Below are 12625 nucleotides of genomic sequence, written 5' to 3'. Positions count from 1 at the left end.
CAACCTGTGCAAACTGTAAAGATAATCATAAACCAAATGATAAAAGATGTAGAGAATACAAGAATGAAGAAGCTGCAATCTTGAAAGCAAATGCTGAACATATAAGTGTAGGTTATGCAAAGCATTTACTCAATCGGCAACTTAATTTTGCTCGCGCGGTTAAGATGCCAACAAAAGATTATAATCCACTACCCCTTACTACCACAGGGGGACCAGTGGCAGCACCTGGCCCGTCAGGTGCATCTCCCTTAGTGGTAGTAGCCCAGCCATCTGGGTCAAGTGCTCAGGCTATAAAAGCCAGAGCACAAACCTCCAAAGAGGTCAATATGGTGTCCAACACACCAAAAGTATTGTCACCGATAGGAGCATCTCCCCTAGAGGTAGTAGCCCAGCCTTCTGGGTTAAGTGCTCGAACTGTTGAAGTTCTAGCACAATCCTCCAAGGAAGCCAATGTGGCTTCCACCACCTTAAATGTATTGTCTCAGGCAGAATCTCTACCTGATTTGATGGAGATTGGAAAACAAGATCTTCCAAAGAGGAAAAGGTCCCCATCATCCTCACCTTCATCTAAGTCAGGTAAGTGCCCTACTGCTCATGATCCTAAGGTTGACTCTTGTAAAGATTCTAGAAAGAAAGAAAAGAAGAGTGGTGGCCTAGTAAAGCCTTCCATCTCCAGGCCTTACATGGCTTCATCTGAAAAGTCCCAAAAGACAAATGAGACAAAGAAAAATAATAACAAAAGATAATGTCTATCATCCAGTGGAATTGCAGAGGTCTAAGTACTAGCATTGAGCAAATAAAAACTTTAACCAGGGACTCGGACACGAAGGTAATTTGCCTACAGGAAACCAAGATCGGTGACAAACCATTTAATCCTGGACTCAATTATCATCTTTGTAGATCCCCTCCTTTGCAAGCTGCAAGAGCTCAAGGTGGTACAGGTTTTATTATTCACAAATCTGTAAAATTTGAAACAATCCCACTCAATACACCACTACAGGCATGTGCAGTTAGAACTCATATCGGGAAAAAAATTACTTTATGCTCGCTATATATTGAACCATCCTTAGAACTTTTCCTCTTAGATCATGCTGGTAATCCAAGAAGGCTTAGACTTTCTGACCTCCAAGACTTGATCAATCAGCTTCCTGCCCCTTTTATTTTAATGGGTGATTTTAATGCAAAGCATACTTTATGGGGTGGAAATGTGTGCGATAGATGGGGTAATCTTGTTGAAGAATTAATCGACAACAATGATGTAATACTAATGAATGATGGTTCTCCAACTAGGTATGATGTATTCCACAACTCTACATCAGCCATTGATTTGTCAATCTGTTCCTCATCCATTCGATTGGACTACCTTTGGTCAGTAAATGAACACCTACATGGCAGTGACCATTGGCCAATAATGTTAAATTATGTCCATAATCTTCCTTCTCAGTGTCCACCAAAATGGAAGATAGATGAGGCAGACTGGGCAGCTTATGAAAACTGTTCACACACTGATAAAGAATATGATGAATTTACATCTCCAGTGCATGCCTATCAACATCTTGAAAATATTATTGATGATAATGCTAGCAAGTTTATACCTAAAACATGCGGTTTACCTCATCGCTCTGTAGTTCCTTGGTGGAGTAAAGAATGTGCCAACGCAAGAAAAGTGACCCGAACTTGCTTCAGAAGATACTTGAGGACAAACTATTTAGCAGATAGAATAGCATATCTCAGAGCCTGTGCCAAACAAAAAAGAATTTTTAAAAAAGCAAAGAGAGCATCTTGGAAGAAATATATATCTAATATTAATACCAAAACTCCTTCAAAGGAAATATGGGACAAGATTAGAAAACTTCAAGGTAAATTCGTCCCTAAGCCTCTACCAATATTAAGGGAAAATAATAGATATATATCTGACCCCAAAGATGTAGCAGAGGTTCTTGCTAAGCACTTTGCTCATGTATCAAGTGCTGACAACTATTCCCCAGCATTTCAACAAATTAGAGCATCAACATCTGTTGTTCCTCCTGCTTCTTCAAATACTGAAGCTTTTAACCTGCCTTTTAGTATGGAGGAGATGCAAAATGCTATCTCCAGCTCTTCTTTAACTGCCCCAGGTGAGGATGGCATCCGGTATGAAATGATATCACATCTTCCAGTGGATACCAAGGAATTTTTATTAGAAACCTTTAATGGTCTATGGGCTTCCCATACATCTCCTGATTCCTGGCATACTTCAATTGTAATTCCAGGCCACAAGTCTGGTAAAGACCCAGAACTGCCATCTAGTTATAGGCCCATATCCTTGACCAGTTGCATATGCAAACTATTTGAGAGAATGATCAACAACAGACTTGTGTGGTATCTAGAATCAAAAAATCTTTTATCTAACAGACAGTTTGGTTTTAGGAAGAACCGAAGTACTCTAGACCCTTTGCTGATGTTATCAAGGGAAATTTCAAATGCTTTTTCTAACCAAAACCAGGTGGTGGGTGTCTTTTTTGACCTTGAAAAGGCATATGACACCACCTGGAGGGGTGGTATTTTAAAGCAATTGGCCTCGTGGGGTATAGGAGGACATATGTTCTCTTTTATTGAAGAATTTTTATCAAACCGCTCCATTAAAGTGAGAGTAGGGTCAGAACTATCTTCATCCTACATGCAAGAAGAAGGTGTCCCCCAAGGCAGCGTATTGAGTGTGACCTTGTTTGCTGTTGCTATTAATAGTCTCATTAGTCACATACCTCCTGGCATACAAGGATCACTATTTGTCGATGACTTTGCAATTTATTGTAGTGGATCATCTGCACTACAAGCATGCCAAAATCTTCAAATTGCAATAAATGCTGCTTCCGCATGGGCAAATTCTCGCGGATTCATGTTTTCTCCTCAGAAGACCAAAGCCATTCGCTTTACTCGTACTCGTAAAAGGGAAGAGATCCCCACTCTTTTCTTAAATGATTGTATTTTGCCATATGAGGATAGTGTCAAGTTTCTTGGAGTCATTTTCGACAAGAAAATGACATTTGGTCCCCATATAAATGACCTATCTATCAGGGTTAAGAAGTCACTGAACATTCTGAAAGTGATATCGCATTTTGATTGGGGTGCTGATAGAACAACTTTGCTTAGAATTTATACATCTTTGTGTCTGAGCAAGTTAGACTATGCATGCCAAATATATGGGTCAGCTACAAAGACTTTACTTGGAAAACTTGATATTGTTCACAATGCTGGGCTTCGCATCTGCACAGGTGCTTACAGAACATCTCCCATTGACAGTCTCTATGTTGATTCTGGCATACCTCCCCTTTCCATTCGCAGAGAGGAGTTGAGTTTGAGGTTTTTAGCTAGGTCCCTTGCTGTGAGAAACAATCCTAACTGTAAATATGTTAGGGCGCCTTTAGATCGGGCTCCTAACAGATCTAGAGTGCCTAAGCCTTTGGAAGTACAGCTGAAAAATGATGCTAGAGAAGTAGGCTTGTTAACAGCACAGATAGCAGAGGTAGGATATCCCAAGTCTCCTCCTTGGTGTAATCCACCTGTTAAAGTATGTTTTACGGCAGGAGGGAAAAATACCTTACCTAGTAGGGTAATGAAAAGTGAGTTTTTAAATCATGCTGCTCAACATCATGGGAAACATGTTTTTACAGATGGCTCCAAATCGGCTGCAGGAGTTGGAAGTGCAGCTGTGGTGGGGGATATTGTTATTAGAAGGAAACTCCCATCCTCTTGTTCAATTTTTACTGCTGAGTTGTACGCAATAATTCTCGCAGTCCAACATATTTTTAAAAATGGCAACCAAAATAGTTTTTATACAATTTTTACGGATTCCAATAGTGTTTTACTCTCATTAAAACAAATTATGCCAGGCCATCATCTAGTACAAGAGGTGCAGGACTGGTTAGTACTTCTGCAATCTAGGAAGAGTATCAGTGTTCACTTCTGTTGGGTCCCTGCCCATGTTGGGGTGGATGGGAATGAACAAGTTGATAAGGCAGCAAAGGAAGCTTCAGGGCTAAGTAATCCATCCCCCTTGAGTATTCCTTACAAAGATCTTAAAAGTGAGATTCATCTTTACTGTAAAAATAAGTGGCAAGCTCGATGGTCTGAACTGACCACCAATACAAAATTGAAACAAATCCACCCATTGGTGGATAAATGGTCATGTTGTAATTCTACAAGTAGAAGGGATACAATTATTTTAACTAGGCTGCGTATTGGCCATACACATGCAACGCACAATTATTTAATGAAGAGTGGGGAAGGGAGACAGGCCCCTCTTTGTAATACCTGTCAAGTGACAATGGATGTTAAACATATTTTAGTCGATTGTCCTGTTTTTAATCTCCAGAGGAGGACACATTTACTCCAGGACAAACCGTTAAGAGATATACTGGGGGAAAACTGTAATACCCTGAACTTGAGAAAATTTATACAAAGTATTGGGTTATATTACGAGCTATAATTGATTTTATTAATTTATTTATTTATTTTACCCTTTTAATCGCTATTTATTTCACATCTAGATTTTATTGTATGAAAGTGTTACGATTTGTATTAAAGGTTAAAATGATACTAAATGGTGTGAGTGTACAGATATGATTGAATGATTTTTGTTATATAGCGCTGAATGGCCTTTGATGCCCCAGTGCTTGGCTTAATGCCTAAATCCCATATTCAATTCAATTCAATTCCTAAACCATAGCTTTGCTTTGACTTCTCGCCTGGGACGATCCTACACCACCCCTCTCAGAGAGGCCTTTCGCAACAAGTTACGGAAAAGATGTCTAGGCACCTCAGACACTTTTCAGTGTCGGTCTTCCAGGCGAAGTGTTCGGTCCTTTGTGACTGATGTTGTGGAAGGGGATTCTCTCCCATCGATGCCTTTACTTATACAAGTGTGAGATAACTTGTCCCACATGTTGGATCTCAACTTCCTCCTGGGAACGCGGTTTGGGTCCTTCAGTCTCTGAAGGCCCCTCTCTACGAACCTTATGCCCAGCAGCAGATCGCTTCCTTACACGGAAGACGGCCTTTCTACTCACTTGGGCTTTTGACCAAGAGAGTTAGTGTGTTGTACGATCCATCTTCTGATGTCTCCTCTCTAGGAGACGGGGAGAAGTAATCCTCAGTGGCGTCCCTGAGTGGATTGCTAAGACTCAAATCCGAGTGTGCTGTACCCTAGGTGCAGCCCATTTCGAATAGAGTCTTTGTTCAGTAACCAAAAACCCATCAACTGGGGTTGTACCCAGTGAGGAGTCTGTGGGGTTACCTTAAAAGAACGATACCAGCTCGCCCCCGTGTGTCGGCACTGTTGACCAGCACAGGGAAGGTCAAGAGGAAGGCCTCAAGGATTTCCTTCCCCTCTGGGATCGGAAGGCAATTGAGGTTACTCTCAATCTAGACTCTCCTCCATCCTAAGACCCAGAGCTCGTAACGTCAGTGGCGTTGCTACGTCCCTGGCGTTCAAGAAACTACTCTGTGGTGCAGATGCTTTAAGTGGGCATGTGGAAGCGTCAATCGACCTTCACGGCCCACTACCTGCAAAGACGTAACCCACAAGAACATGGAGACCTTTTCCATTCGTCCTGTGGTGGTCGCACAACAAATGGTCTAAACACCTCAGGCTCCTTAATGGACAAGTAGCAGAGAGTTAAGGGCTAAGGCTACCCAGATTAGTCTGGGGTGAATGAGTAAAAAGGCCTGGCTCCTTTCTTCCTTTCACCTTCTCTCCTCTGGGGAAAACAGCTCCGCAAGCCTCAGCATAGTTGACCTCACCTCGCTGCGGGTAAGACCCATTTCCCTTATGCCTCCTAAGTATAGAAGAATACTTTGTTACGTCCCCAATATCTTTTAGAGGGAGGGTATTGGGTAAGTCTTCAAGAACAATAGGTTTTGTACTCGAGTTCCTATGTTAAAGACAAGCCACACTGTTAGTTCCACTTCCACACAAGCTTCTGCAGGCCGCTATCAGTGCATTACTTCATATCGGCACTTGATTTTAGCGAGGGTAGGGTCCCTTCTACTATCGATCACAGATCGAAATAGATAGGACCCCAGGTCATGACCAAGGCCAGTTGGTGAGGACTTCCTCCCTCCTAAGAGTAAGTCACCCTATAAATAGCGGAGGGTTTGTATCTACATCGGAACAAATAACAAATTTGTAAGTAATTTTAATTTTTCCTAGTATACAAACCTGGAGCTATTTATACAAATTGGTCCGCCACCCTGTCCCCCGAGAAGTCCTGCCATAAAGCAAAGTGGTTACTCAGCCGAGAGGTGTGAGTGAGCGGGGTAGCCAGTCTACCCCACCCCTACCCGCTAACTAGCGGATGGGGTAGCTATCCCTCACTAAAATTATCATGGCTCGTCTTTCAGCTGCGCCGAAAGTATACCTTATAAATAGCTCCAGGTTTGTATACTAGGAAAAATACAAATTACTTACGAATTTGTTATTTTTTAGGACTTTATATTTCATCTCTCTCCTTCCTGACCCACCAACATCAGAACGTTAGTCAGCAATAAGATCATCAGGGGAGGCTCATAGAAATAAATGGAATTTTAGTAATAGATTTTATTTCCATATTCACCTGATGTTCATATACATGCCAACCATCCTCCCCACTGATCAATGAGTTCAAGAGGATAGAATATAAGTAAAATATTTGAAACTGATTAGGTAGGTAAGGCCAGGCCTTACCTTGAATTTTCATTAGTCACTAGATGTTTCCTAAGTGGGGTGAGGTATTGTCTTTCAAAGGGAAGAACAGGAAATAATGAGATTTTTTGGGTGATGTCACTGTTAAGTTTGCTTCTGGGAAATAAACAGCAGGTAAGTATAGAAACAACTGCAGTCAGTTTTGGAGTATGTATATATAAATTGTAATTGCAGCAGATTTTTCCTTTTCTATTAGTGTTCTGTCACTGTACAAAATACTTTCTAACTTTTCAATCAACGAAGAATGTTCAATGAATTTCTTTTCTTTCTTTTTACTTTCTCTTTTTTTTACTCCTTTTTATTTCTTTTTACTTAGTTTGTTTGTGTACTCAGCTGAGGGACAGTAAAATATAATTGATCCAAAGATTTAGAGGGATGGTTTTAAGGAAATATAGAGTCCTAGCTTAATGAAATATTTTTATAAAAGATTTAATACTATTGTTTACCCTGGTATACATGTACACAGGGGAAGAAGTGTACTACAGTGAAACCGATGAAGAACTTGAGGATCGAACTTCTCCCTCTCGGCGCTCTCCGCAAGCTAACCAGTCAAGGTAAAAGTTATTTGAATCAGGTTCTCTGTTGCAGAAATTATTGGAATTTTTTAATAATGTTTTTAATTATTTTTGTCTGTAATTGTGTGGTTATAGTATTGGAGTATAATATTACAATTGTTTTTAATACTTGTTACAGTATTTAAACTGTTCTACTTGTGTATAAATTACACTACTGTTGAAACTGATAATTGTCCTAGTAATTTGAATGAACTGCAATAATTGACAGTAATAGTTATTATTTAGAAAAATATATGCATATTGTCAAGAATAATTAACATGTATAACCATTTTTTTTATATAAACAAAGCTGTCTTCACGTTATTTTTTTTTTAATAGAGTGTCACCTAGTCAAGAAAACATTGGTTCCTTATGGAGAGGTAGTTCAGCCAGCCCATCAAGAGGCCCCCAGTCACGTGGTTCACACCTTGGTTCCCTGGGAGGAGGAAAAAATCCTGCACTCAGGTTTTTGCAACCAGCCAGGGATAACAACCAGCCGGTACCAACAGCATCTTTTAGAAGTTACAGGTGAAAATGCTAAGTCTTTTTTGTTTTGTCATAATAAACATATGATTCATAGATTATCAAAGGCATCTAAAATATATAATTCATAAATCTTGTCTATTAAGAAATTTGAACTACAAGATAGATATTGAACTTGTCTTTATTTTTTCAGGAGGGTCAGTGAGAGCAATAGCCGCAGTACATCTACGGGTGATCTTAGAGGTACAGCAAAGCCTGAGCCACCTAACAGTTCTGCAGTGGAGGAGAAAGGTTCACATACAGGTGTCACACGGAAGAACAGCTTTCGTGATCGTCTTAAGCAGATACCAGCCTCTTTTACGCTAGAACGTCGAAAAGTTTCGACAGGTCGAGCACCTATAGTTCAGCAGGAGCCACAAAAGCAAAATAGGGTTGCTCAAAATGTGAATGTATCGGACCACTCTTACCGTAATTTAGAAACCGTACACCAAGACAATGTAGTGAAACCAAGAGATAGTGAAAATAGTTATCCACAAAATATCACCGCTCTCCCAGAGAATCTAGGAAATAATGAGTCAACTTTAGAAGAAAATAACATGTCGGGAAGTGTCCATCGCCTCGCTATATGCTTCCTACATGTGCCAGTAGTCAGCACATGCCAATAAGGCCGTCATCAGTCGACTTAGATTCTAGAGGTAGTCCAAGTAGAACTGGGAATGGAAGATGGTGTGGATCCCCTCCCTCGAGTGGAAGATGTAGCCCGTCAAAGCTGGAAAATCATAACAGAAGAGGGAGTGTTGGTGGGGAGTCACCAGTGAGATCTAGATCCCCTAGGAGAGGTTCGCTGGATTGCCTAGCAGTTTCTCATCAGCGAGCTCTATCCCCTCCCATCTCTCCTCTGAATACCCCGACACGTAGTTCCCATGGATCTACCAGTAGTTTACTGGCATCAGAAGAATATAGGGAAGGCTCACCAGAAAAGCTCTGGATTAATTCATTACGGACAGATTCTTCCAAGCAACGACCTCTTGTTCGCCCATCTCCAGAAAAAAGGGATGGTCGTTCTCGATCCGCATCAGGAGAAACTCCTATTTCTGAAAGATTAAAACGTACAGCACTTTATCATCCTCCCCAGGTTAGAAATAGAGGCGATTTAATGAAACCTGCTTTTGAACTAGTATTAGATCCGGTCACAGGCGTTGCACAAATAACTGTAGACAGTAAAGACAAGTCCAGTATTAATGTATGTTTAAGTCCTACACAACCGGTGTCAGGAACTGAACAAAATGTGAATCATAGTAGTGGAAAAAATACAAAGAAAGCCCAAGTAAAGGAAATAGTTGTCCGAAATAGTGCCGCCAGAACTCAAGCTGCTTCACGTCCTGAAGTGCCCCCTAGAACGAAGTTTTTGACGCCGAGTGAGAGAACACTCCCCATTTCTACCTCATTGTCAGGAAGTACGCCCATAATAACATGCAGGTCCTCAAGTCTTTCTCCCTCACCGTCGAGTGTCAGCATCACGTCAACCAAATCAACTTCATCTCTGCCTAGTGTGTTGTCTTCTAGACATGCTCGACCAGCTACTTCCCTAGCTTCTTCATACGAAGAGTCTTCCGGGGCTCCTAACATAAATAGGGTAGGGCCCAAGCCAATCCCAAGCCTAACTATAACGACTTTAGCAGAGGAAACGATTGAGACTACAAGAACTCCGCTAAAGGTTTGTTATTTTTAGGTTTTTTTAATTCTAGATCTAATACCAATGACTATAACATTCTGAATTACTCATTCATTTTTATCAAATAGAGTTATATTTTAATCAAAAGTAAAGTTATTGAATATGTAATACATAATGGATTGCTCTGCATTTTATTAAAAAAAAAAAAAAAAAGAGGGTAAATGTACAATTTTGAGGTGCACCACAGTCTCAAGTAGAAAACTAGCCTACTAAATGTACTGTACATTCGTTCCTTCATGAATACAAACCCTCCTCCTTTAATCATGATCATCATTTCCTCCTATGCCTATTGACGCAAAGGGGCTCGATTAGATTTTGCCAGTCTTCTCTATCTTGAGCTTTTAAATCAATACTTTTCCATTCATCATCTCCCACTTCATGCTTCATAGTCTTCAGCCATGTAGACCTGGCTCTTCCAACTCTTCTAGTGCCTACTGGAGCCCAATTAAATATTTGGTGAACTAATCTCTTTTTTTTTTTTTTTGCGGAGTGCGAAGAGCATGACCAAACCATCTCCATCTACCCCTCACCATGATATCCACATATGGCACTCGAGTTATTTATCTTATACTGTAGTTTCATTTCTAATCTTGACCTGCCATTTTACTCTCAAAATTCTTCTGAAGTCTTTGTTCTCAAATCTACAAAATCTGTTGGATATTGTTTCGTTGTCATACAACGACTCTTGTCCATACAAAAACACCGACCTCACTATTATTATTATTACTTGCCGAGCTCCAACCCTAGTTGGAAAAGCAGGATGCTATAAGGCCTGGGGCTCCAACTGGGAAAATAGCCCAGTGAGGAAAGGAAACAATGAAAAATACAGTTTTCAAGAAGAGCAACAACTTTGAAATAAATATCTCCTATATAAAATACAAAACCTTTAACACAACGAGAGGAAGAGAAACAAGACAACAGCGTGCCCGAGTGTACTCTCAAGCAAGAGAACTCTAACTTAAGACAGTGGTAGACCATGGTACAGAGGCTATGGCACTACCCAAGACTAGAGAACAACGGTTTGATTTTGGAGTGTCCTTCTCCTAAAAGAGCTGCTGACCATAGCTTAAGAGTCTCTTCTACCCTTAACAAGAGGAAAGTGGCCACTGAACAATTACAGTGCAGTAACCCCTTGGGTGAAGAATTGTTTGATAATCTCCCTGTTGAAAGGTGTATGAGGACAGAGAAGAATTAGTAAAGAATAGGCCAGACTAGTCGCTGTGTGTGTGTAGGCAAAGGAAAAATGAAACGTAACCAGAGAGAAGGATCCAATGTAGTACTGTCTGGCCAGTCAAAAGGCCCCATAACTCTCTAGTGGTAGTATCTCAACGGATGGCTGATGCCCTGGCCAACCTACTACCTACAGACTAGACTGACATATAGCCTGATTTTTATATGTAATTTCAGGCGATTTTGATTTCCAAATTTTACTTAGCCTAGCCATTGTCTGATTTGATTTTTTCAATCTTTCAGTAAATTCCAATTCTAAAGAAACTATAAGAGATCTTAGTTCCAAAATATTTGAATGATTCTACCTCATTAATACTTTCTCCTTCCCGTAATATTTCGTCTTCCATTGCATATTCCGTTCTCATCATCTCTGTCTTTCTTCTGTTTATCTTGAGCCCAATCTCATTTAATTAATGATAGTATGATTTTAGCTTGGCTGGAACTCTGCTCTTAGAATTTATAACACAGATGTGGTTAGTCAGTGGAGGGTGGTGGGAAGCCCTCTCTCCCCCCCCCCCCCTCACTAAATACACTCAGTAGCCACTTAGTTTCAAGTGGCTGTAGAGTACAGATTATACTCCCAGTGCTGTCAACTGGCTGTTTTAATTTTTTGTTTTTTCGTCTAGTTTATGGTTAGCAATTCGTTGTATGAGAGAGAAAGACAGAAGGTTTTGATGTTTTCCTGGTAACTGTTGCCGACTGACAATTTCTATGTAACCTGCTGATATACAATTTTGTTCCTGTTAACAGCATTCCTGTTGCTGTTTATTCCCCTGCTAATGTGTGTTAGTAATGACATCTTTGCACACATCGATAAAAGAAGAACTAGGTTATTCTTCCACCTCTGCTGCATCACCTTCGTCTCTTAGCGCTGAAAGTAGATCCTCTCACTTGTCAAACTTTGAGCACAGTGCTGGTTGGAAGAAAGAGATGGCGGGATTACGTGCTACTTTGCATGTGCCCATTAGCACTCTATTACACATAAACATTTTACTGTGCTCGCAAGCTTCTAAGAGTGCACCACCTCATCTGTTCGCGATAAGTCGCTCCTATAGAAGTGCTGTCTCACCTGTTTGAGCGTTTATTAGAGTGCTACTGTGTTTTCATGCTCTTATGAGAGCGCTACCTCATCTGTTCGTGATAGCCTGCTCCTACCGCAGCGCCATTTCACTTATTTGCAATCATGCGTTCCTATTTGAGTGCCATCTCATCTGAATGCATGCTCCTAAAGGAGCGCCATCTCACCTGGCCACGAATGCACGCATCTGAGGGAGTGTCACCTCACCTGCTCGCGATCGCATGCTTTATCAGCTGGTCGTGATTGCACACTACTTCACCACCTTGCGATCATGCACCAACTCGTCTGCTCATGATCGTGCACATCTAAGCGAGTGTCATCTAATCTGCTCACCATCACGTACTATCTGTCTGCTTGCGATCGTGTTCTATTTCATTACTTGCGACATCACACTCCTACAACATTCTTCCATACAATGAGAACTTGGTTTTCTCATTTTCTAATTCTATTTTTTATTTTTCAAACATTAAAATTACGTTAACATATAAGAATATTTTTTCACATCTTGTTTTATATTTTCATAATTTTCAGACTTTGTTTCCTAATTTTTTTTTTTCAAATTAAATTACACTACACCACACTATTTAATTATTTATTTGAATCTGATGAATGAAATGGAAAGAGAATGTTATTCTCAATAGCTGATGCAATCCCAGATATTGGATGATCATCTGTTGGTTTGCTTGCTCGTTCAAACAGTAGTCGTAGATCAGTTTGTTTTAGGGCTGTTTCTTTCTTTGAAAGGAGATTATTCTGTGTTATATGAATTGCCATTAATTTGAGAACTTAATATTTACTATTTGAAATGCACAACCCAATAACAA

The 12625-nt window shown here is 40.4% G+C and overlaps 1 protein-coding gene across 1 annotated transcript in view; it reads left to right on the top strand.

Annotated features, from left to right (window-relative positions):
- cnk (connector enhancer of ksr) overlaps positions 1-12625 on the top strand; it is an 81981-nt gene that overhangs the window by 58556 nt on the left and 10800 nt on the right. Inside the window, 4 exon segments of the mRNA XM_068394929.1 lie at positions 7188-7275; positions 7615-7803; positions 7952-8370; positions 8373-9475. Coding sequence (XP_068251030.1) covers positions 7188-7275; positions 7615-7803; positions 7952-8370; positions 8373-9475 — 1799 coding nt within the window.

The sequence above is a fragment of the Palaemon carinicauda genome, chromosome 20 (genome assembly GCF_036898095.1).
Source record: "Palaemon carinicauda isolate YSFRI2023 chromosome 20, ASM3689809v2, whole genome shotgun sequence".
Taxonomy (NCBI): Eukaryota; Metazoa; Arthropoda; class Malacostraca; order Decapoda; family Palaemonidae; genus Palaemon; species Palaemon carinicauda.
Note: the sequence above shows the minus strand (reverse complement) of the source record. Positions and strands in the feature narration are given on the sequence as shown.